Below are 24,524 nucleotides of genomic sequence, written 5' to 3' on the forward strand. Positions count from 1 at the left end.
GTCTTTTATTGTGTAAAATTAAAAAAAATACTATTGCATACCACAACAATACTAAGACGAGACTTTTAGGCATAAAAGATGAGGGCATAGAAGTTGTACACGACACACATCTTTTAAGAATAAAATTATCTAAAAAGTATGAGACAAAGGGATCCTAATTGTGAACAGTGTCAACAAACACCAGCCTCATTACGTCACAAGTTATTTTGGAAGAAAATACTTAATTGTCACACAGTTTTAAATATGCAACTACTCTTAATAAAGCACTGTGATAAGATCATGATAAATATTTTGTTTCATTTTTAGTGATTAGGAAATGTGCCAAGCTGGTTCTTACCTTCCCAACAGGATTATAGTGAAAATAGGAGGTTGTAAAAGGTAGAAAAGAAATAGATTTGTAATTAGAATGGGACCCTAGCACAGAAAGAATAGTCTGCTATCTATAGCTCCTGTTTTTAAATTCTGAAAGAACAACTGCCTCGTAAAAGAAAAAAATATAATATTCATTACGGATTACATGAAGCTTTTGAGTTCAGCACTTTCTGGATGGCCTAAGTTTGAGTTAACAGGGTGTTTTGATGTGAAGATAATCATTTCAGATTCAATTTGTGTTGTTGCCACATAGGGGTTTGCATTTTTGTACAGTATGTCCTGTTTGGTGATTGTGAAATGTTAGTAACAACACTGGTAGCTAAGATTTCTGGTTTGTAAATTTGGATTCTGTGTCTTTAAACTGGTTTGCATGGATACGGAGGGGCTTGCAGGATCAGCAGTTTGTAGTTTTAGGCACTATACATATAAAACAAGAAGAGAAGGATGTGATGGGACTTTCTGACTTTTCCAATCTCCATCAACTATATTACCGGCAACACCTAAAAACCCTTTATGACCTGGATGTTCACAACAAAGGAAGATTTTTCATGGTCATAGGTTACAGGGACAGCAGTGGGTACTTTTTCTCACAATCCTGTCTATAGTTGCTCTTTGTGAAGAGATAAGCATCAGAAGACCATTCACCTTCTGGAATCTGGTCATAGGACTGTGTTCATTATCCCCTTTACAAAAGGGAATTATTCCACAATATCTTTCCTTCTGTTAGTCATTGTTTGCACTTCAGGACCCACATCCGTCACTTACAGTATAGACTTTAAATGGTGGGCTTGTTTGTGGCTTTTATTTTGCATTTTTGTCATTATCTTTCTTTGCTGTGTTTGTAAATAGTTTTTATATACAGTATATATATATATATATATATATATATATATATATATATATACACACACACATATATTGTGACGGGTGGCTGGGACCCATGCCCGGCCGGAACGCCCCTGCTGCATATGTTCCAGGGGAGCAACCACGGGCAACTCAATACCTCCCCCGGGACGCTTGGTGGCGGCCTCCCTGGCCGACGGTAATACCTCAACCTCCTGCAGGTCTCCATGGGAGATGAAGTCCTCCACAGCCTGGTTGGGAGCTGGGGTGGCCGCCAGGGGGTGCTGCATGGATTCCACAGCCCAGCTGGACAAATCTTCAGCCCCACCCGGAAGTGCAATTGGAACCAGGTGGTCAAGAACACTTCCGGGTGGGCTATAAAAGGGGCCAGCCACCACCACTCAGTGGCCAGAGTTGGGAGGAGAGGACAAAGCTTCAAGGGAGGAGTGGTGGTGCCTGAAGGGCATATTTGTGGTGATTAGGAGTGCTTAATTGGGACTGTGTATTGCCTATAGGTCACGGGGAAGACATGCGCCCACAGGGGAACAAAAATAACAGTTTGTGTTCTTTTATATGTACCACCAAGTGTAATCTGTGCCAGGTCAGGCTCTATATAGCGCTATTGTTACAATATATATATTGGTTGCTGAATGTATTTAATCTATTTGGACGTTTTTCTGGTGTGTGTTGTTAATATTTGGGTGTTGGGGTGGAAATACTGTAGGGGTTAGGTGTTAGCCCGATTCCACAAAATCCCTCATTTTTCAAGCGTAGTGTCTTCGTTGCTACACAAATCTGTTGGCAACCTTCCAGAAGTTGAGGTTCGCTACAAAATGTACATAATGCACAGCATTCATCCTATAATCAAGTTATGTGATACATGCATTACATATAAAATGAGAGTTAATTTTATTGTCTGCATAATCAGGAAAAAACTGCAACAATTACTTACTACAACTACTGTACATACTTACCATTTGAAAGTCGTCTTCTTCATCAGATAGACCTTCAAAAAGAAATCCTCCTGAATTGAAACAGAAAGATGTTTTTTTTAAATCGCATCTGAATTTTATTTTTTGAAACAAAAAATTCAATGAGACTTTCAGTAAGCAGTGAAAAGAAAAATCATGGCAAGATTGTACATCAAGCCTGAGAACCTATCAGCTTTGCCTCGTGACCCAACTCTCAATTTTCCTCATTTCTGAACTACATCCAATATCAAATGTCCATCTTAGAAATTGTCCACAATATCTTTTATAGTATTAACTGCAAAATGTGACTCAAGCGTAGCCAAGAAGCAGGGCATTCAGTGGCATGTCTGAAACTTAAAGACTGACTGAATTTAAACGTATCTATGGATTCAATCTATCACCAGTAAACCTGTGACCAAAATTAAATGCATGTATAGCTGTTAAACTGAAAAAATGACTTTTATGTTCATAAAGAATTCAGAGCTTCAAAACATTCCTGGTGTCAACTGTATAAGGTGCAAATCAATACACATCTATCACTTTTTATAACTCACTAATATACGATGCACATACTGTACTTATCAAAGCATAAGACAGCAGGAGCCATGCATGCAATCTTAAACAAACAGACACAAAATCAAGAGAAAACACCACCGAAATATTAAAACAGATAAGTGATTAAAGTGTTCCACAAACTCTGTAAACACATATTCTTTCAAAGTGATTGCCTAATCAAAGAACAATAAGCTAAATGTAATTATATATTAGAACAATTTACACTGAAGGGCATGTGACCGGCTTCTGCTGCATGAATCACAATGACAACAGGCCATTCAACCCAACAAGCTTGTCTTTTTTCTATTGACGTAGATTGTCTGAAATAACATCAGATCGAGATTTGAAGGTCCCTAAGTTCTACTCTCCACCACATTACCTGCTAATTACATATGTCTATGGTTCTTGGTGTGAAGAAAAACATTCTAACATCTTTGCATGAATCTGCCTATAACAAGTTTCCAACTGTGTTCTTGTTACAGAATTTATTTTTTAAGTAAAAGCCATGATGCAATACGTGCAAATATATTTTATAAATCTGCCTTTTTCTACTCACATACACAGTTGACACAGAGGGAGATTTAGCACAGGGGTTTACCATTTAGAACTGGTCGGCAAAACATAATAAGACAAAACAGACAGACACAACTGCGAAACAGGCAGTCAGACTGAGGACCGTTGTATAGTATTTTTATGTGTCAAAGTCAGCATGAAACTGTATCCTCTTTTTCCTTGTTTGGAATGGCATGATTACCTAAGGGGGCGGCTGCACATGAAGAAAGAGTATAAAGCCTTGGAACATTGCCCGGCACACTTGTGAAGCCGACGGATGGATAGAAGATAAAGTCATCCAATCCTGAAAATCCTTCCACTGCACGGTGAAAATGGCAGACTCTACACATCGGGCCCCCACTCCTGAACTGGGTTTTGCCATTGGCTTCCTTCATCTGTTATGCCATGTAAGCTGTCATTAAACAAAGCCAAGTTATTTCTCCTATGTGATTTCTTACCGCCGTATGACTAGGGGAGGGGTATCGCCTTTTTACATTTTATCTACATAGATTCAGGTTATGTAACATGCCACAATTACAAAAGAACTCATTCCCAGGGAGCAAACGCCCCCTGCTGGATATACATGATCCACTGTACTAATTCCTTTTACAATTTTAAAGACTTCAATCTCTGATGCTTAAACTGAAAAGGGTGAACCACTTCAGTTTCTCCTAACAACTCATACCTCTTAGTCCCAGAATATCTGGGGACAATCACTGACTGGAGGCTAACTTAAGGATCTCAACACAGAACTAATTTGTAAGACAGGGGTGACACAGCTATTCTTTCTTAGGAAACTCACTTGTTTTAAATGGACAACACCACAATGACACTTTTTTTTTTTTTTTTTTTTAAGTCTTTTATTGAATCGGCTATTAAATTTGCTTTTATATGTTGGTTTTGCAACTTCAGCATTAAGAATATAAACTAAACAGCACTGTAAAATCAGCAGCAACTCTGTCACTGAGTTGTATTACAAACAAGTTAGAAAGAAAGCCATCGTGATTCTGTTAGATAGTAGCCATCCTCTCTTTCTTAGATTTCAGCTGTTGCCATCAGGCTGCTGATTTTGGTTCCCGAGGGTAAAGAGCAACAGATTTAGGAGCTCTTTTTCCTGTAGGGATGCTATAGTGTTCCGAATTATTATTAAGGGTAGTTATTCCTCTTTGTGGCAATCTTAAGTGTATATATGATAACAATAGTTTTCAGCTGTTGTGTCTCCGTTCTACTATCTGTGTAACAATGTGTTAAGGTTTGCACTTTCCTGCTGTAAACAAATTTCTCTTTGAAATAATAAAGTCTGCTTAACCTAAACTAACCTAGCCCAGTCGCTGTTCTCTGGAATTTCTCTAGTGCTGCTATGTCTTTTTTGTAGTTAGTACTCCAGGTGTGGCCTCACTAATGCATTATATAACTTATCAAGGAAAGCAATGGTGATCCAACCCTACATCATGTTTTTTCACTGATGGAAGCAGAAATGAAGGAGATGATACTGATATAATATAAACAGAGTTGCCTTGCCTTGCCTGATAGTTTGAACTATTCAACAGCTAAATATTTCATTACAATGTGGTCATTGAACCCATATGAAAAGCTAAGAAATATAGTAAACAGAAATGTAACTAGTTAATATTCAAAACATTAATGCACTTTATCAAAAAATTTTATTTGTTCATGTTACATTTCACAACTTTAACATTTTTGAGAATCTGTACAGCAACCTGTACATTTCAAACAATACCATAATTTAGGTTAATATACAGTGATCCCTCGCTATATCGCGCTTCGCCTTTCGCGGCTTCACTCTATCGCGGATTTTATATGTAAGCATATTTAAATATATATCGCGGATTTTTTGCTGGTTCGCTGATTTCTGAGGACAATGGGTCTTTTAATTTCTGGTACATGCTTCCTCAGTTGGTTTGCCCAGTTGATTTCATACAAGGGACGCTATTGGCAGATGGCTGAGAAGCTACCCAACTTACTTTCTCTCTCTCTCTCTTGCGCTGACGTAGGGGGGTGTGAGCAGGGGGGCTGTTCGCACACCTAGACGATAGGGACGCTCGTCTAAAAATGCTGAAAGATTATCTTCACGTTGCTACCTTCTGTGTGAAGCTGCTTCCTGAAGCGACATGCTGCACGGTGCTTCGCATACTTAAAAGCTCAAAGGGCACGTATTGATTTTTGACTTTGTTTTTCTCTGGCTCTCTCTCTCTCTCCCTGCTCCTGACGGAGGGGGTGTGAGCTGCCGCCTTCAACAGCTTTGTACCGGCGGTGCTTCGCATACTTAAAAGCCAAACAGCCCTATTGATTTTTGACTGCTTGCTTTGTTCTCTCTCTCAGTCTCTCTCTCCTGACGCGCACTCCTTTGAAAAGGAAGATATGTTTGCATTCTTTTAATTGTGAGACAGAACTGTCATCTCTGTCTTGTCATGGAGCACAGTTTAAACTTTTGAAAAAGAGACAAATGTTTGTTTGCAGTGTTTGAATAACATTCCTGTCTCTCTACAACCTCCTGTGTTTCTGCGCAAATCTGTGACCCAAGCATGACAATATAAAAATAACCATATAAACATATGGTTTCTACTTCGCAGATTTTCTTATTTCGCGGGTGGCTCTGGAATGCAACCCCCGCGATGGAGGAGGGATTACTGTACTGTATGTATGTACCATATTTCACAATAATCTACTGAAAATTAAATTAGCAATAGTTTAGTAGAAACCACCATAACAGCATTACAATAAATGCACATTCACATGTGGTGTTGCCGCACAAAGAGGTGAGCATGACAACCTATATATATATATTTTGGCTATATATAGTTATAGTATTTTCAGGATTTTCCATCAATTTACTATGTGATCTTAACACAGGATATCCAGGTGAACTCAGGTTTTGAAGATGATGGCACCTTTTTCTTACTTAGATGTCAACATGACTCATTAATGCCACCCAAACAACCAATTAAGTATGGTTGTTGCCAAGTTCATTTTATTGTAGATTGTGACTTATGTAAATACTAAACTACTTAAGTAGTGTCAACATGTAATATAGACAGTGGAAATAGCACATTTTGTTTTGCAACAGTGGGTAACCAGAATAAAAAGAAATTAAAAGGCTTTACCAGGCATACTGGAATAGGAAGCAGATGAGGTGTCACGTGGCGCCATGGAAGTCTGAGGTGGGGGAAGACTACCAGCCACTGAGTGGAGAACTAAAATAATAGCGTTGACAAGGGCAGGATGGCGAACAATCAACCTGAAAAGAGAACAGCAGAAATATTAAATAATTCAGAAAAGATGCATGGTTTATGTGCAATAAAAATACAAAAAATGAACCTCAAATATTTGTTAAGATATATTTCATACCAGGCATACTATATTATTCCAACCATTCAGAAATCCAAAGTAAATGGATGCGGTATAATGTAAGCATACTGTAGATACATATTGTCTAACCTATATGAGATGTCATCTAATATTTCTAGGGGAGTTTAGGGGAGTTTCAAATTCCTGGGAACACAGATCCCACTGGAAATTTGAAACCTACAATAAGGAATCATTAAAAAAAAAAAACCTTAATATTAAAAGGAATCAAAAAATGAAATATTAAAATCACGTAAATAATTCAAAGGTGAAAACCAGAACACTCATTAAAGATATGAGATCAAAAAACAAATAATCCTGTTCTTTATATTTTGGAAGTGTGACTAACATACACATACAGTACATTAAGGACAGAGTAACTATGTCATACAAGAACAATAAAGCATAGTTAACACACACACATCCTTAATCTGCCCCAGTAAGTGGCTACCAACTGACCTCAAATATACACAAGATTTGCATCATTATTAACATGAAAATAAGGTTTGTAAAGTTTGTCAAATTTAAATTAAAATATGCATGTTCATGTGTAATGGCACAAAAAACCTGGAATCTATGTTTGATTTTACAGATCCAACATTCAAGCTCTTCCCTACCCCAAAAATGTACTCACAATGGATATTACAATTATTATTATTATACTATTTATACAGCTTTTGTTTGTATTGTGATAGTTTTGTATTTATTGAGAGGTTTAATCTGCTCCTCATTTTGCCTTGATAGTTGTCAAGGCATTCTGTGGCTGCACTTGGTGAGGACAGCTGTGTACAAGAACAAAGTCGCTTGTACTCTTGTATTGCATGTGACCGTGACAGATTGGCTGTCTCGCTCTGTGAAGAAGATCACTTGTGTTCTGTTTTGTGTGTCGTATTTACCCGTTTGTTTTTGACACCTATTGCACAAACAAACTACCTGAAAGGGGGTCTTCTCTCTGACTTGCCTTTCCCAAGATTTCTTCCATTTTCTTCACTACAAGTTTTTTGTTGGGAGGAATTTTTTCTTGTCTTCTTAGAGAATCAAGGCTGGGTTTATCAAAAAATAGGTCCTGCTAAAGCCCATTGTGGCATTTATTGTGTGATGTTTTGCTATACAAGAAATAAATTTGTAGCAGTGCTACTATTAGTTAAAACTGCATCTCCCAGCAGTCCCTGCAGGGGCTGATGGGGTCAAAGGTGAACGGAGTGGCTTAAAAGGAGGGCAGGTGTCCAAAGAGGAGAGAGATGTTTTTTTTGTTGTATTTTGTCTTCCATTTACCTGGCTGGCTGCCATCTGTTGATGAACCATATTTAGTCGTCGTGTCCTGAATTGTTTCGTTGTTGGGGTCTGGATTGTCTTCCGTCTACCTGTGTGCTGAGGACTGATAGGGGGTCATGGCCTTCCGGCAAGAAAAGGAGCGCTCCTGAACCATCCATCCATCTTCACCATTTTCAGGGACTACCAGTAGGACTGTTTTTTTCATTCCCTTCCAATGTACAGACCTCTGGACTTACTATCGTCATCATTCATTACATCCGGTGCGGTTTTCCATGGACTTTGCTGTGGGGGGTTGTTTATGTTTATGTGTTTAATGTAATTTCGCCGTAGGGGCACAGGGGTGGTATTGTTTTCATTTATTTAATTTAATTTCATTATATTCTTTAATTGTTGTTTATCCCCTTGTGCATTATTTTGTCTCTGTTTGTGAGTGTGTGCGGGTCGGGCCAAGGCTAGGAGCGTCCCTAGGATCTGCTTCATAAAAATAAATAAATCATCATCATGTTGATGGTGTGAATCTTAGCGGCACTGGATTGCTACAGATTATTGTTCAGTATTACAGTTTTTCTCATCAATTTGACACAAATATGGGGGTGATATTCCACTTTTTGTTAGGAAGACAACACCGTTAAGGAACACATTTTCATTGATCACAAGATGGAAGAGATGCTTGAGCCTCTCCCACAAATTTGTTAAACAAATACGTCATTCTTGAAATCTTACAACAAAGTTAAAAATGCACCCTGGTGTCGAAAATCTTTGATCAAAGCAGTGAAGGGTGCAGAATCTCCAACGTGGAGCAATGCACCACTGTGGTGAAATATTCACAGCATTAGTAATATAAACACTAGAACAAAAATCTCACAAAAAACACATCACAGAGAAATGAAACTCTATTTGACACACTCATACTTGTAGAAAGAAATGCATAAATAATATTAGGGTGTTTTATACTAATATATAAAAACATACAAAAAAAATAAGTAAAATTAAAAACAGTTTCAATTGATAAACACCAACTTACGTATCGAGCATGTTGGAATCTGTAAACAACGAAAAAAGGTCTTTGTCTCGTAGCACTCCTAGATGAACAAAAAGAAAAAGGCCAGGGTTCAAATAATCAAAAATAAGATAGAAAGAGAATTACAGAGTTGTAGTCAGCTTCCCCCCCCCCTCCCCCCCCCCCAGTGACCATGCAGTCTGAGAATACATAACAATGTATCTAAACAAAATAAAAATAGGATGAACAAAATAAAAAGAATGGCATAAGTTACTTAAAGATGGAGCTGTAATTCTGTTGTATACCCTCTTCGAAACATTGAGATGCAGATTGATGTGTCAATCTTGACTCAAGATCAGATAAATATAGGAAAAACTATGAGCAATCCCATGGCTCATGCTGTACTAAAAAATCCCTGGAAAGAGTGATGAAGGAAGCACATAATCTCATCTGCAATGAGCTGCCTTTTCTTCTACATACAACACTCACTGCCTTCGAAAGGTAAACAGAATGAAGACCTCAGCCATCCCACAAAGCCGATCTTCTCACTCCACCTTTCTGGCAAACTGTATGGGGCCAAGGTTACTGAACAGTCAGATCATAATAATTCAGATATTGTGACATAACAAAAGTGTGTACAAATATATAATAGCTACAAATACATAATTTATACAGATGCATATACAGTATACATTGTATGTTAAGTATTCTGTTTATTCATTTGTTTAATTTTACTTAATTATTTGAATTGAATTTTGGTCGGCTGCTCTGAAGTGACAGCACATGACAACAATGCCGGTAGCAAAAATGGAGGGCCCCTTTTGTATAGCTGGGTGTACAAATACTAAGTGTTTAAAAAACGTGTGCTCCCAAAGATTACAAATATCAATAAGATAGTGGTAATGGATGATAGATGAACAACATTCTACTTCTAAGTTTGAAATTATCTAGGATAGCTGACAATTCCACCTATGAGGAAAGTGAACAATTAAAGCAACTGTTAGTAATAATTAGGATGCATATACTTGCCTAAAGCCACAGGATCACTGCTAAGACCGGGAGTGGCAATGATTATTTGATCAAGAGATTCCTTATTATTTAGCATCTTAAAAACCTGATAAAAAAATTGAACATATTACACAAAGTACCGAACTGAATTCAAAATATAAAAAAGAAACACTGTTAATAAAACTAAATATATTTTTCTCTAACCTCTTCAACACTCCTAACTAAATGGACAGGTATCAAGAAAACAACAAAAATGCACTAAAATGTGTAATCAAAAATAACAGAAATTCTCATTTTAACATTACAAAGTCCACTTTTTCTCTGCTTCATTATGGAACAATTACTGTTCTGTTTAGACCTTTTCCATTATATTTTCTCTCCAACTGCAACTTACTGATGAACTGACTTTTCTAACTTCAAGAAGTGGCAATTATCACCAGAAGATGTAATTTACAAGCAGACAAAGGTAGATATGTTTATGTTTTTGTCACTATACACGTACTGGGAAGACTAAAAAATTGACAGGATATCTTCTACTGACTAGCTTTAATTCATCCTGTCCTGTTATTACTTCAATAGCACATAACTAGTATTAACTGAAATATTTGGTTGACAGGTAAACTCATGAACATGTGAAAACAGAGAAGTTCATGCAGAGACGCTTAAACATAATGGCAGACTAAGGATGGATCTTTGGAGTACCTAGGATTTTGCTAACTTTAAGTGATGTTCAAAACCAAACAACTTAATAACTAAAGGTGAAAATGAACAACAGCATTACCAGGGCTGTGGAATCAGTACGCAAAACCTTTGACTCAGACTCCTCAATTTATGGTGCCACCAACTCCAAGTCCAATTCCTCTATTTGTAATTAGACTAATGTATTTACTATATTGATTGAAAGAACACAACACGCAAGATTCAAGGCATTTCATCACTGCCAAGTACAGCTTCTAACACTTTGGATGAAAATGCAGCAAGTGTCTTTTTATATTTGATGCCCTTGAAGGTGCATTCTTTTCGGAAGCAGTAAAATTACTGATTTTTGCATCACAAATATTTTTTCACCATTATCATCCACAATGCACAGACACTGATAATATTTCCCATCTGTTGTGACTGTAAACTGTTGAAAAACTGACGACTTTGTTAAAACTCTTTCTGCCATTTTGAACTTGTGAATGTGGTTTAAAGTATCATAAATATGTAGTACTTTGAAATTTGCAAAAAAAAAAAAAAAAAAAAAAACTAGAAATCAGTCTTCAATGTAAACCAAAAATATATCCTGGAAAAAAAAAAAGTGTAATCAGATTAGTACATTGGAAATTATACCACATTATATTACAACTACAAGGTACACTTTTTAATTATTGCTCTGACAGTGAGCATTACAATCATCTATAGTTTTATGGTCCACCCAATCAGGAAAACCAGTATTCAGTTGATGCTTTTGTGTCAGCTCAACATCCATTTATCCATTTTATAAATCTGCTTGATTCAGTTTTTTTCTTCTTTATTTGTAATGCAATGGGACAAAGTTTTACTGTAGTGGACAACCTAAATGTCTTAAGAAAAACCCAAATGGACATATCAAGAGCTTGCAGACTGCGCACAGACAGAGCCAGGTCCAGTTCTCAAACACAGTCTTCTCGAACGCAAACCGCTACAGCAGCAAGCTGCTCTCCGCCAAAAGTAAATTAAACCTCTGTAGCAGAATATTGTGGTTTTGCAAACTTTACATCTGTTCAGCTTACCACAGTAAACACATTTTATAGATATTGGTGTGAGTAGTTTTTATATTTTTATTACTTATTCATTTTAAATAAAGTACATTAAAGAGCTTGAAATATGTTCTCTGTTTACAATAAACGTTATTGCATCATTGTCCTTATACATGATGTTAGAGAAATGGCATTATTAAATTGAAATGTTCATCCAAAAATATATAAAATGTGTGGCAGGCCCCATTCCCAGCCAGGACGCCCCTTCTACATATGTTCCAGGGGAGCAACCATGGGCTCGTCAGTATCTCCCCTGGGACACTTGGACGCAGCCTCCCTGGCGGATGATGGTGCCTCAGTTTCCCGCAGGGCTCCATGAGAGATGGAGTTCTCCACAGCCCTGTTGGGATCAGGGCTGGCCGCCAGGGGGTGCTGCATGGGTCCCTGAGCTGGCCTAGACAACTATACAGCCCCGCCCGGAAGTGCAATCAGAAACAGGTGATCAAGCACCTGGAGCACTTCCGGGTGGGCTATAAAAAGGGCCAGCAACCACCACTCAGGAGCCAGAATCAGGAGGAAGAGGACGAGGTTGCCAAGGAGGAGTGGTTGTGCCAAACGGGAGTGTTGTGGTGATTTGTTTAAAGTGCTTTGGGACTGTGTTGTGGCTGGAGGGTTCACAAAGGGAAGACGTACTCTCCAGCTCAAGAAAAATAAAGTCTTTGTTGGATTTTACACGTGCCTCTGTGTGAATATGTGCCGGGTCAGGCGCTATACAATGTTCTTATTCACAAATGTCAAGTTTATTGAACCAAACGCTGCATTTTATTTAGAAATGAACATTTTCTGAATATATTTTTGCATGTTTATTTTTGTATTTTAAAAATGAATCAATTAGAAAATATGCTGCCACACTGGGTACCAGTACTGCCAATCATCCATCCTCAGGTTAGTAGCACTTCACTCTTTTAATTTATCTTGAAGAACTGGCAGCTTTCCCCTTACCTATGCCATTTGTTCCAATATAGACCATAACAACTGAATCCACTCCAACTCTAGACAGAAGCCTATCCACAAGCATTGGCAGGTCTCATACTGGTGTCACCAGAAAGGCAACGCAATTTAAAAGACTCCCTGTTTGTGTAGCAAACCTATCTGTCAATCCCCTAATAAGTGAATCATCTTCTAGCACTACTTCCCTCTTTATGGGTTCTGGCTCAGAGGAGTCCATCAGGGGTTCCTCATCTCTGCCTACCAACTTAGATGTACTGAAGTCAATGTCCAGCCCAGCAAAGCAGTGAAAATGGTTGGAAATTTGTATTTCAGAGTATGTCATCCAAAGATAGTGTACGCCTCTTATCTTGTGCTCACATAAGATCATGGTATCAATTGCTTAATGGGGGGCATGTTCATACAGCTCAAAAAACTTCAGTGTTTTTGGACTGTAATGATATTAGTTAGAACCTATAGCAAACAAACATGGAGAACGTTCTTTTTGGACACAAAAAGATCATGGATGAGCTGGATGCCCACCTTTGATGACATCCTTTAAAGGATCAGGCTCTATACTTACAGCCATGTGGACTATAATATATAACAAAAGATAGTTGGTGGAGAATTTAGGACTGATGAAGATGGTGAGGACATCATATTACCCACATTTCTTGGAAAAAAACAAGGTGAATTACTGCGCCAGACTGATAGTAAAGAGGCTGTAGTGAGGCAGGTTCCTGGGGCTGCTAGTTTTAATTTTTTGCCACACTTCTGACTAAAATCTGCTTTAGACAACACAAACAATTTATGTAGTCTTAATCAGTCTCTCCTTTCACACAGTGCCGTTAACAGCATATCATAGCCAGTAAAATAAAGCAGCATCTTTCTTACCGAATCCCTGTAGGCAGGACTTGTATGGAGAGCAGCTTGCAAAACACGAAATTCTCTGGCAGCAGCAGTTCTGTCCACAGGCTCTAAAGGATCAAGAATAAATTGGTTAAATGTTAAATATGAGACAGGAATATGCAGAATATGAGAAAAAAGTGTTTACAATGTTCAACACTTGATAGTTGCTGCTCACTTGTGTGACTAAGCCTGTTGGTTGCACATCTTCTGTGCACTTGTTTAAATCCTCATCCCCCTGCTGGTGACTGTTATTTGTAAATGTTATTCACTTGGGAAATTACCAGGTCATTCTAATATATGTAAACGGTCAATCCCTCTAATTCCTAGGATATGTTTCAGCTCACAAGTAGCTTCAGACTCTCATCCACTCAGTAATGAAAAGCTTACAGTAATCTTATATGAATGTTGATTGGTTTCAACCTGTTTCCAATAGTGCAGACTTTTAGTTTTCTAAAGGTTTATTTTGCCCAGTACTGCTGATGCACCCACAAGCTTAAATTGGATTACGTGGTTTTGAGAATTTATAGTGTGATGGATGGCCGGCAAAATATTCCGGCCCACCCCTCCAGGTGGAGCTCTCCCAACAGCATGGAGGTTCCCCGAATTCCAGCAAGGCCTCATGGACCTTGTAGTTTGTATGCGAAGCCCTGCTGGATACCATGGGGGCCACCGGGAGTTGCTGTAGGGGGGCTGTCAGACTGTTATGTGCCCTATAACCTGGAAGTACGTCCTGGTCACATTAACAGGAGAAATGACGTACTTCCAGGTTGAAGAAAAGGACTTTTACCCTGACCCGGAAGTAATAAGGACTTGTGGATTGTTGGACAGGAACACCTCTGGGTCAGGGGGTATAAAAGGACTCTGGGAAAGCCCAGACATTGAGCTGAGCTGGGAGGAAGGGTGGCTTAGTGTCTGGGAGAGGAGGATAGAGAGAATTGTGTATAGAGAGAGAGTATTGATTATTGTATGAGTAGTGTGGAGTGGAGGGTGCTTAGTGCACAGGATTATTATAAAATAAATAATAATTGTACATTTACCTGGTGTTTGACGTGGTACCTGAGGGTTCAAGAGGTCGATAAAAGCCTCTACTGCTACAATAGTCATACAGTGTACCTGAAGAAAACTGAACATGCAAATAAGACTTGAAAGAGCAAACACTGAGAAATAAATAATCACCTTGAAAAGCCCCCAGAGTTCAGTGGCTGTATATGACTGTTTCTGAATATATAAAAATTGAACGTAAGTAGTTTTTCACTTGCAGTAGTTCAAAGAAATGCAAACATTTATACATTGAGGCTTATTTCTTTGATTTTATTGTTTTAAAAGATAAAGTAATGATGTGACCCTAAACAGTTATTTTAACACCATTAATAATAAGCACACTTAGTTATGGTGAATGAAATTGCCCTTGATATTATGGAGATAAATATTCAAACAATTTTTTCCAAATAGTTTTAAATGGTTAATTTTCATCTACCATATAATTTTAATTCACCTTTTCCTATGGAATTTACTCTCATAATTGCCTCCACATACTGAAAAATAGTGATGAGCAGTGCAGAGAGATGTGGAAATGACACTGAAAGCTAAAGGGCAGAGGTTACTTTTTTGTCATATTCACTTATTTAATTATAAATGAAAATGTGGGAGTAATGTTTTCAACAATTGATTGTCTACTAAGGGCGTCACAGTAGCGCAGTGGGTAGCGCTGCTGCCTTGCAGTTAGGAGACCCAGGTTCGCTTCCCGGGTCCTCCCTATGTGGAGTTTGCATGTTCTCCCCGTGCCTGCGTGGGTTTCCTCTGGGTGCTCCGGTTTCCTCCCACAGTCCAAAGACATGCAGATTAGGTGGATTGGTGTTTCTAAATTGTCCCTAGTGTGTGCTTGGTGTGTGGGTGTGTCCTGCGGTGGGCTGGCGCCCTGCCCGGGATTTGTTCCCTGCCTTGTGCCCTGTGTTGGCTGGGATTGGCTCCAGCAGACCCCCGTGACCCTGTGTTAGGATATAGCGGGTTGGATGATGGATGGATGGATTGTCTACTAAACCCAGCTCCCCATTGATGGAATGGATCTTAAAAGCTCCAAAGGATAAAAGTAAAGGTTTTTCCATATTTTTTAAAGAATAAATATATAAGATGAGCTGTGTAAGTCTGCACTGTAAAAAGCATGGGGTCCTAGAAACCATTGAAAACGTCAGAAAAAAAAAAATGAAATGTGGAGATGTCAGGTAATTGAAAGGAACATCTCTGGGCATCTCTATCCTAGGAGGTTTTGTGTTGCCGATGTGCTCGCATCATTTGTGCATTAGTGGCGAAAGCAACTCTGTCTTTCTTTGGAGGTTTCCTTTTGCCGGTGTGCTTGCCTCGCTTCTGTATTAGCCACTAAGTGAGTGACTTTTTCTTCGGAGGTTTCACTTTGCTGATGTGCTGGCCTTGCTTGTGTATCCTTGGAGGTGAAGCCCTTACCCTGACTCCAACTCTCACTTCTGGTCCGGACAGACACACAGTCTTCCACACATAGCTATTTATATATAAGATATCATATAATATAGCCCTTAAAAACAAACCTTGTTGAACCTCAGTTTGCTAAAGACGGTGAAATTAAACTCATTTACTAAAATAAGTTAAATAAACTTCATAGAATAATCACTCAGCTAAAAGTGTCCACTTGTGTCCTTATTTCAGTGCTTATAGGCTTTTTAAAGACATTTCTGATGTGCTAATCGGCGGTATACTAGAAATACTAAACAGCTGATTAGATTAGTTAAACCCCTACCTAATAATTTTGAGTATGCCTTTGACAATTTTAGATCTATTTCTAACTTTATTTTTTAAAGTAAAATTCTTGAAATGATTACTTGAATAAAACCCATTCTAGATTAAGTTTCAGTCAGGTTTAGACCAAATCATACAACAGAAACCATTTTGCTTAAAGGAGTTAATGACTTGGCGGTTAACACAGACAGTGGCCACATACAGTTAGGTCCATAAATATTTGGACAGAGTCAACTTTTTTCTAATTTTGGTTCTGTACATTACCACAATGAATTTTAAATGAAACAACTCAGATGCAGTTGAAGTGCAGACTTTCAGCTTTAATTCAGTGGGGTGAACAAAACGATTGCATAAAAATGTGAGGCAACTAAAGCATCTTTTTAACACAATCCCTTCATTTCAGGGGCTCAAAAGTAATTGGACAATTGACTCAAAGGCTATTTCATGGGCAGGTTTGGGCAAGTCCGTTATGATGTCATTATCAATTAAGCAGATAAAAGGCCTGGAGTTGATTTGAGGTGTGGTGCTTGCATGTGGAAGATTTTGCTGTGAACAGACAACATGCGGTCAAAGGAGCTTTCCATGCAGGTGAAAGAAGTCATCCTTAAGCTATGAAAACAGAAAAAACCCATCCGAGAAATTGCTACAATATTACGAGTGGCAAAATCTACAGTTTGGTACATCCTGAGAAAGAAAGCAAGCACTGGTGAACTCAGCAACGCAAAAAGACCTGGACGTCCATGGAGGACAGCAGTGGTGGATGATCACAGAATCATTTCCATGGTGAAGAGAAACCCCTTCACAACAGCCAACCAAGTGAACAACACTCTCCAGGGGGTAGGCATATCGATATCCAAGTCTACCATAAAGAGAAAACTGCATGAAATTAAATACAGAGGGTGCACTGCAAGGTGCAAGCCACTCATAGGCCTCAAGAATAGAAAGGCTAGATTGGACTTTGCTAAAGAACATCTAAAAAAGCCAGCACAGTTCTGGAAAAACATTCTTTTGACAGATGAAACCAAGATCAACCTCTACCAGAATGATGGCAAGAAAAAAGTATGGAGAAGGCGTGGAACAGCTCATTATCCAAAGCATACCACATCATGTGTAAAACACAGTGGAGGCAGTGTGATGGCGTGGGCGTGCATGGCTGCCAGTGGCACTGGGACACTAGTGTTTATTGATGATGTGACACAGGACAGAAGCAGCCGAATGAATTCTGAGGTGTTCAGAGTCATGCTATGCTGTCTGCTCAAATCCAGCTAAATGCAGTCAAATTGATTGGGCGGCATTTCATGATACAGATGGACAATGACCCAAAACATATAGCCAAAGCAACCCAGGAGTTTATTAAAGCAAAGAAGTGGAAAATTCTTGAATGGCCAAGTCAGTCACCTGATCTTAACCCAATTGAGCATGCATTTCACTTGTTGAAGACTAAACTTCAGACAGAAAGGCCCACAAACAAACAGCAACTGAAAGCCACTGCAGTAAAGGCCTGGCAGAGCATTAAAAAGGAGGAAACCCAGCATCTGGTGATGTCCATGAGTTCAAGACTTCAGGCTGTCATTGCCAGCAAAGGGTTTTCAACCAAGTATTAGAAATAAACATTTTATTTCCAGTTATTTAATTTGTCCAATTACTTTTGAGCACCTGAAATGAAAGGATTGTGTTAAACAAATGCTTTAGTTGCCTCACATTTTTATGCAATCGTTTTGTTCACCCCACTGAGTTAAAGCTGAAAGTCTAAACTTCAACTGCATCTGAGTTGTTTCATTTAAAATTCATTGTGGTAATGTACAGAACCAAAATTAGAAAAAAGTTGTCTCTGTCCAAATATTTATGGACCTAACTGTATCTGTTCTTGCTCTCTTAGATTTGAGCACAGCATTTGTTACCAAAGATCACAGCATTCTAATTTACCACCTTAGTCAAAGGGTGGAAGTCTCTGGCTGTGTCTTCAACAGGTTTTAGTCTTATACAACAGGTAGAAAACTCCTAGCAAGCTGTGGTGTTTGTATTGCAGAGATACATTATATTGTATTCTGTTTACCAGAATTCATGGCTGGCTATTATTCTCAATTTTCATGCTCCTGTAAGTACAGACTGCTTTGAAATATAACATCAACTACTACAGTACAGCTATGCAGGTGACACACAGAGTTACTTATCTATAGCATCAAATGACCCTGGGGCTCTACATCCTCTGATCTAATGTCTGTCTGTCTAACTGCCTGCCTGCCTACCTGTCCCCTTATATTCCCAGTAACTATTTAGGTCTTCAAACACTGGACCAAGTATAAAATGACTGGCGAGATGGCCATTTGCTCATATGCACCAAAAATGTGGAATGTTTTACTGATAAAGGTAAGCTGAGCTAATATCATGAAACATTTTTTAAAAAACGGCTAAAAATTCACTTTGTTAATTTAGCTTTTTCATGTCATCTTTTTCCCCCCGCCTGTTCAAACTGATAATAATATATAGCACAATATCATGTACTTTTAATAACCTCTGCTATTCTCAATTTCCTTTTCCAGTTTTCTGTGCTGGCGTCTTATGCCATTGCCACCTGATCCAAGTATTCTGCAGCTGCTAGTGATGTTGAAATGTGATGTGGATACTACAAGTTTTGACAAGACCCAATGCAACTATTCATTTAGAACGGTGCATGATAACATAAATATTATAAGGCAATTCATTATTGTTTTATAGAATGCCCAATGGCGGCTGGGCAGTCTTTTGGCCTTGGAACCTCTGGACTTTTATTTTCTTTAGCATCTCACTGGCTGGTGTTGGTGTCCCTGTCCATCTAACTATAGTAACAGACTTTGCCAATTACCACTGTAACAATTACAGACTTAAAAAAATGACTTATTAGTAATTTAAGCCATGCTTAGGGACTTTTCCATTTCTATTACTTATGTGTTTATTTACATGGGAGATTAATTAGCTTGTTCAGATTTTGAGTTCTTACTTGGTCCTTTTTCCTACATAAATACTAATTAACAATGAATTACAAACAATCAGGCAGTTTAACTTAATGTAGTGTGAACCAGTTAATCATAAAGCTGCTCTTTTAAGATAAAAAGCATGATGTAAAAAGATTAGATTCCAAATATGTTCTCAAATGTTCTGTTAATTTTTGCAGAATATTAAAATATACACTGGTAGGAAATTTGATCACAAAAACAAATCAGGAAGAAAATGCCTAGGTTATGTCCCTAGAAGACCACAGCACACCACTCCCTACAACATTAACAAGTCAGTGTAAAGGATTTCAAATTCCTAAATAATTCAGCTATGCTATGTTCAGTATGTGTCATGCGCATTTAAATATCACATTCACTCAAATAATACTATAACACTATTTCAGTAAGTGGCAAAATAATAAAGGCATACACGTTACAAAATAGCAAGGGAATACCATAAAAACTTTAGCCCTGGGTTCTCTTCCCGGGTCCTCCCTGCATGGAGTTTGCATGTTCTCTCCGTGTCTGCGTGGGTTTCCTCCCACAGTCCAAAGACATGCAGGTTAGGTCCATTGGCGATCCTAAATTGTCCCTAGTGTGTGCGTGTGTGTGCCTGTGGTGGGCTGGCACCCTGCCCAGGGTTTGTTTCCTGCCTTGTGCCCTGTGTTGGCTGGGATTGGCTCCAGCAGACCCCTGTGACCCTGTAGTTAAGATATAGCAGGTTGGATAAGGGATGGATGGATGGATAAAAACTTTAACAAGAATAAGAAGCTGATGCATTTTACCAACCGGGTTGAAGATCTGGCTCTGGCCAGGATTTCTTCAATATGTAAACAGCAGATCCAGGCTGAATCCCATAGAAATCCAGAGTTTGCTCATCCTTTAACTTTCGACCACAGTACACCAAGTCTGAAATAAACACAATTGTAGTGAACATGACATTACTTTTTGAGAAAAACACTGAACAATTCACGCTAGAATCAAAAAGATTTTTCCAATTATTTTTAACTTTATTTAAACATATACAGCACATTTTACCTGAATTGTAATACATTTAACCCTATACCTTCATTTAAAGGACATGGCCATACACATATAAACAATGTTTTAATAATATATAATAAGTATGAACCAATTATTAAATGTAAACAAGTAAATAGCTAGAAAATAAACATTAGCTGCAGTAACATCTACCCACAGCAAATATAAAACTTTTAAGCAATGTGTGACTGGTGTTAACATATTCAAATACATGTATACAAAAAAATCTCATTGTATAGTATGAACGTAGCGAATGAGGCGAAATAAAATTGATTAAGTGCCTGACCTACTTGTTGAAACAAAAAAGTTTGTTTGTTTTTTTTTTTTCCAGTACTCATCTTACAACTTAAAATAATTCTAATAGTGTCCTTTTATAACACATTTCAAATGCTGAGCATATTTTAATAAGTATGTCAAAAAATAGAATAGTTGCTTCTTTTTATAAATGAATACTGAAACTAGTCCACCGACTAATGAAAAAGAAAACTGCACCATTTTTATTTTACATTTAGATAAAGTGTACAATTTTAAAGTGGCTCCTTTATTTTGCACAGCACTGAAAATAAACAAAAAAAAGTGTATCAACATAAATGAAGAATGGAACTGCAACACAGACTGCTGTCAGATGAAGAATAATCACATTAAGTAATGAAAATAAATGTAAAACAAAGCAACATTTATGCCTGTAAAAAAGTGAAGTGCACAGTCTGTTATTTAAACATTCTTACTGGAATATAAATAATATGCAGTAGCTGATCTAAATCACTTTTTTCAAGCTACTGTCTCTTTTCTGAGCAGAGGAATAGAAGGATGTTGCCACCTTGTCATTTCAGTGCCCTACTCTCCTCCTTCTTTTGTTAAAAAAAAGTAATGAGAATAACAGGCCATGCTCCGCAGTGCGTCTATAGCTTATACTGGATGTTTTTAGTGGCTTACACAGTCTGGCATTGATACAGTGGCAGCTATAGTGACAGTCTCTTCTGCCAATGTTGATGTAAATTGAAGGGCATGAATTAGTAGCCTGCATTTAATCAGCGTCAAGCCATAACAGTACTCTTGTTCCACTTGTGTTGTACTTTAGTTTCTTAGAACATACAGTGCACAAACAAGCACCAGCTTCAACTTGTGAAAAATGCCAAAGCAATGTCCTCCCACCCCTTCTCCCTCCAGCCAAGCCTACTGGCATTTAGCACATTGTACAACTGCACTTTTGTCTTCCCCAATTTTGATTCCATCTTAAGAGGAGACTTTGAATTGCTTCACAGTACGTTTATGGCAATTCACAGAAAGCAGCTTGCTGATGACTGGTTTACACACTACCCTGCTCATATACCAGTGATCACTGCAAGAATGCTATTACAAAATTGGTTAACATGTATCAAAAAACAAAAACCCATGTTTTTGCTCTTTTTACTTGGTTGTTGTTGCTTTAATAAATTGGTGTAATGTGCAGTGAATATATTTATGGATCTAAAATGGCCATATTTTAGAGAAATCTACATGCTCTGCAGAAGTGCTGAAATCTATCAAGGGTGTAAGATGGAATGCCAATTCTTCTTCTTCCACTTCATCCTTTCCTACTTCTGTGTGGGGTTGATGTGCTTGATCAGCCTTCTCCAAACAGCTTGATCCTGCACACCCTCACCAGGCAAGCTCTTTTACTTTACACCTTCTTTCACTTTCTCTTTATCCACCTCCACTTTGGCTTCACTCGCTTTCTCTTCCCCTGTACTTCCATTACTATCCCTCTTTTGCCCACATATTTGTTGTCTCTCCTCATCAAAGGTTTATACCACTTCAATCTACTTTCCTGTTACTTTAATACAAATTCTTCAAAAATTAAACAGGGTATAAATTTAAGATGGGTAAAGATACATTTCATACAAATGTTAGGACATACTCCTTCATGCAGAGAATTGAAGACACACAAACAGCATATAAATCAGTGTAGATGAAAGTAGCACCTTAGTCAACCTTTAAATCTCAACTCAAAAATATTTGCAAGACAACAGACATTTAGGAATGGAGGACATATGATGAGCAGAATGGACTGTTCTTGTTAAAACATTTGCAATTTTCTCCTACAAACAAATAAAAAGGCATAATTGTAACATAATGGTGATGACAATGATCAGAAACATAAAAATAGTCTTTACTGAAAAAGAAAACTTGTTGGCACTAGGCATACACAAAAAATGTGCCTTATGCCTACAATGGACTGTACTGCATGCAAATTTCAAATTAATTTTCTTTCACTATGTAACTCACTATAATAACAATTGGATTAAAGGTCACCTCTGGCACAGCATCAGATTCACAATACAAAAGATCCCTGAGCAGAACATAATGTGACATGACAATATGCACTAACTAGCTGTGTTACTCGGCTTCACCCGGGAAATTTCCTAAAACAATCAGCCTTGGTTATAGTGCTGTTAATCAGATGTATCAGAAGTACTATGTAACTAATTGAGTATTTTTCTGTGTATAACATTTTTTACCAGTAGCTAATAGTATTATTATTATTGCAGCTCCTCAATTATGTACAATTGCCCATCAGTTAAACATCGTGCCACAGATCAATTCTTTTCCTAGTGACTGACCTTGGCTTTTAATAATGGTCAATGGAAAACACAATTTTACAGAAAACTTTTATTTTGAATTGAAACAGGTAATTAGTAAGAATAATGGAAATATGGGGAAAAGACTTAATTTCATTTACTTTCATGTAAAGCCTTGATCTGTAATCTTGTACAGTCACAAAGTTTTGGAAGGTTTAGATCAAAAGCAGTATATACTGAATCGTGGTTTATTGTACCTTCCTGCAAACTGCATTGATTTTTACAGGCTGCACATTTAGGTGGGACTTGCATTGAATTGAATGTTTTAAGTACTGCACAGAAAAGAACATGTACATAGTTCACCATATTATTTCTTTTCACAATTTTCCAAGTACTTGAGATGGGGTTTGGGAGTTGGATTCGGAGAATCGCACTACACTAACATACAGTCTTTGGGGGTGGTGTGATAAGCACTGCAGTATCCACTTTCAGTAGGTTCAGTTCGTGGTGGACTCCTTTACTGAGCTGAGGAGGCACTTAAACTTGGAGGAAAGATCAAAAGAACTATATATGTCCCAAGGGGGGAATTTAGATGTGTAGTCAAGATAGACAAACTTGTGCATTCAAGATAAAAGTAAATCCTTTTGGCCTTATTGCAGCATTTAAGCTGTAACTTGGTTGGCATCCAAACTGTACAGGATCCAAACAAAATGAATGGAGCATAAACTCTAAATCAGGGCTGCTCTTTGTGGATGTGCTACGTAATCATTAAAATGTATGCATTTTAAAAATATGGGCACTGCATATTTTCTAAACAGCTAACAATACAATTGGTGAAAGATGTCTATGGTATCCTCTAGGAACATCAATGTAAACTTTTCCTTGCATCTCTAATGAATCAAAAACTTGGTTGATTTGTGTTCTTCTTTCAATTTATTTATTTTTTTAAAAAACACCAACATTGACGTACTAGGAAACAGCTTTTGGATTTCACATTGACCATCAATCCATATGCATATTTTTAAAAGGCCTCTGTTAATTATGATATAAATACTTTCTGGGTGTACTCACGCTAGTAATTCATTCCTTGCCCGATCACATTTGTCCGCATGTAACCCCGCAAAGTTTAGTTCATTTCACTAATGTGATTGCTCCATGCCAGGCCAACCATACCGTGCCCTGGCCCACTTGGAGGACGTATGCCCAAGCACAGTTCAGTAGCATTCAGGAATAGTGGGATCTCTAAATGTGCCTGAGCGCGGAATCCAGACATGACGTCAATGATGCGACCAGTCAGAAAATGCAATTCTCATTTCATTCAATATCATTTGAGTTAAAAACAGGTTTTTATTCTCACCTTACACATGAACATGAATTGTAGTTGGCAAGAAAACCTGCAAATTCCTCCCTTAATATCATTTGTCACCGTAAAAATCTTCTTGGACGTGCAACACAATTAACAGCAAAACGCTGCGCTGCACGCTCAATAAATCTGTAAGAGGGTAGAGTGTTATCCTGCCCTACGCGAATCCAAAACAAGCACAAAATAAGTAAAATCATTTTAACATGCATGATGTCATACCATCTTCGGATCGTGTTTTGGATTCACATGTAGGCAC

The 24,524-nt window shown here is 38.0% G+C and overlaps 1 protein-coding gene across 3 annotated transcripts in view; it reads right to left on the reverse strand.

The window, feature by feature from the left end:
* Positions 1 to 24,524, reverse strand: part of ubl7a (ubiquitin-like 7a (bone marrow stromal cell-derived)) — a 1,205,533-nt gene that overhangs the window by 1,177,191 nt on the left and 3,818 nt on the right. For all 3 annotated transcript variants that reach the window (XM_051920801.1, XM_028823364.2, XM_028823366.2), the window contains exons 3-8: positions 20,093 to 20,212; positions 13,545 to 13,627; positions 9,964 to 10,048; positions 8,959 to 9,016; positions 6,419 to 6,552; positions 2,190 to 2,239 (exon numbers count right to left, since the gene is read on the reverse strand). In XM_051920801.1, coding sequence (XP_051776761.1) covers positions 2,190 to 2,239; positions 6,419 to 6,552; positions 8,959 to 9,016; positions 9,964 to 10,048; positions 13,545 to 13,627; positions 20,093 to 20,212 — 530 coding nt within the window. The remainder of the gene's footprint in view (positions 1 to 2,189; positions 2,240 to 6,418; positions 6,553 to 8,958; positions 9,017 to 9,963; positions 10,049 to 13,544; positions 13,628 to 20,092; positions 20,213 to 24,524) is intronic.

Source organism: Erpetoichthys calabaricus, chromosome 17, assembly GCF_900747795.2.
Source record: "Erpetoichthys calabaricus chromosome 17, fErpCal1.3, whole genome shotgun sequence".
Classification (NCBI taxonomy): Eukaryota; Metazoa; Chordata; class Cladistia; order Polypteriformes; family Polypteridae; genus Erpetoichthys; species Erpetoichthys calabaricus.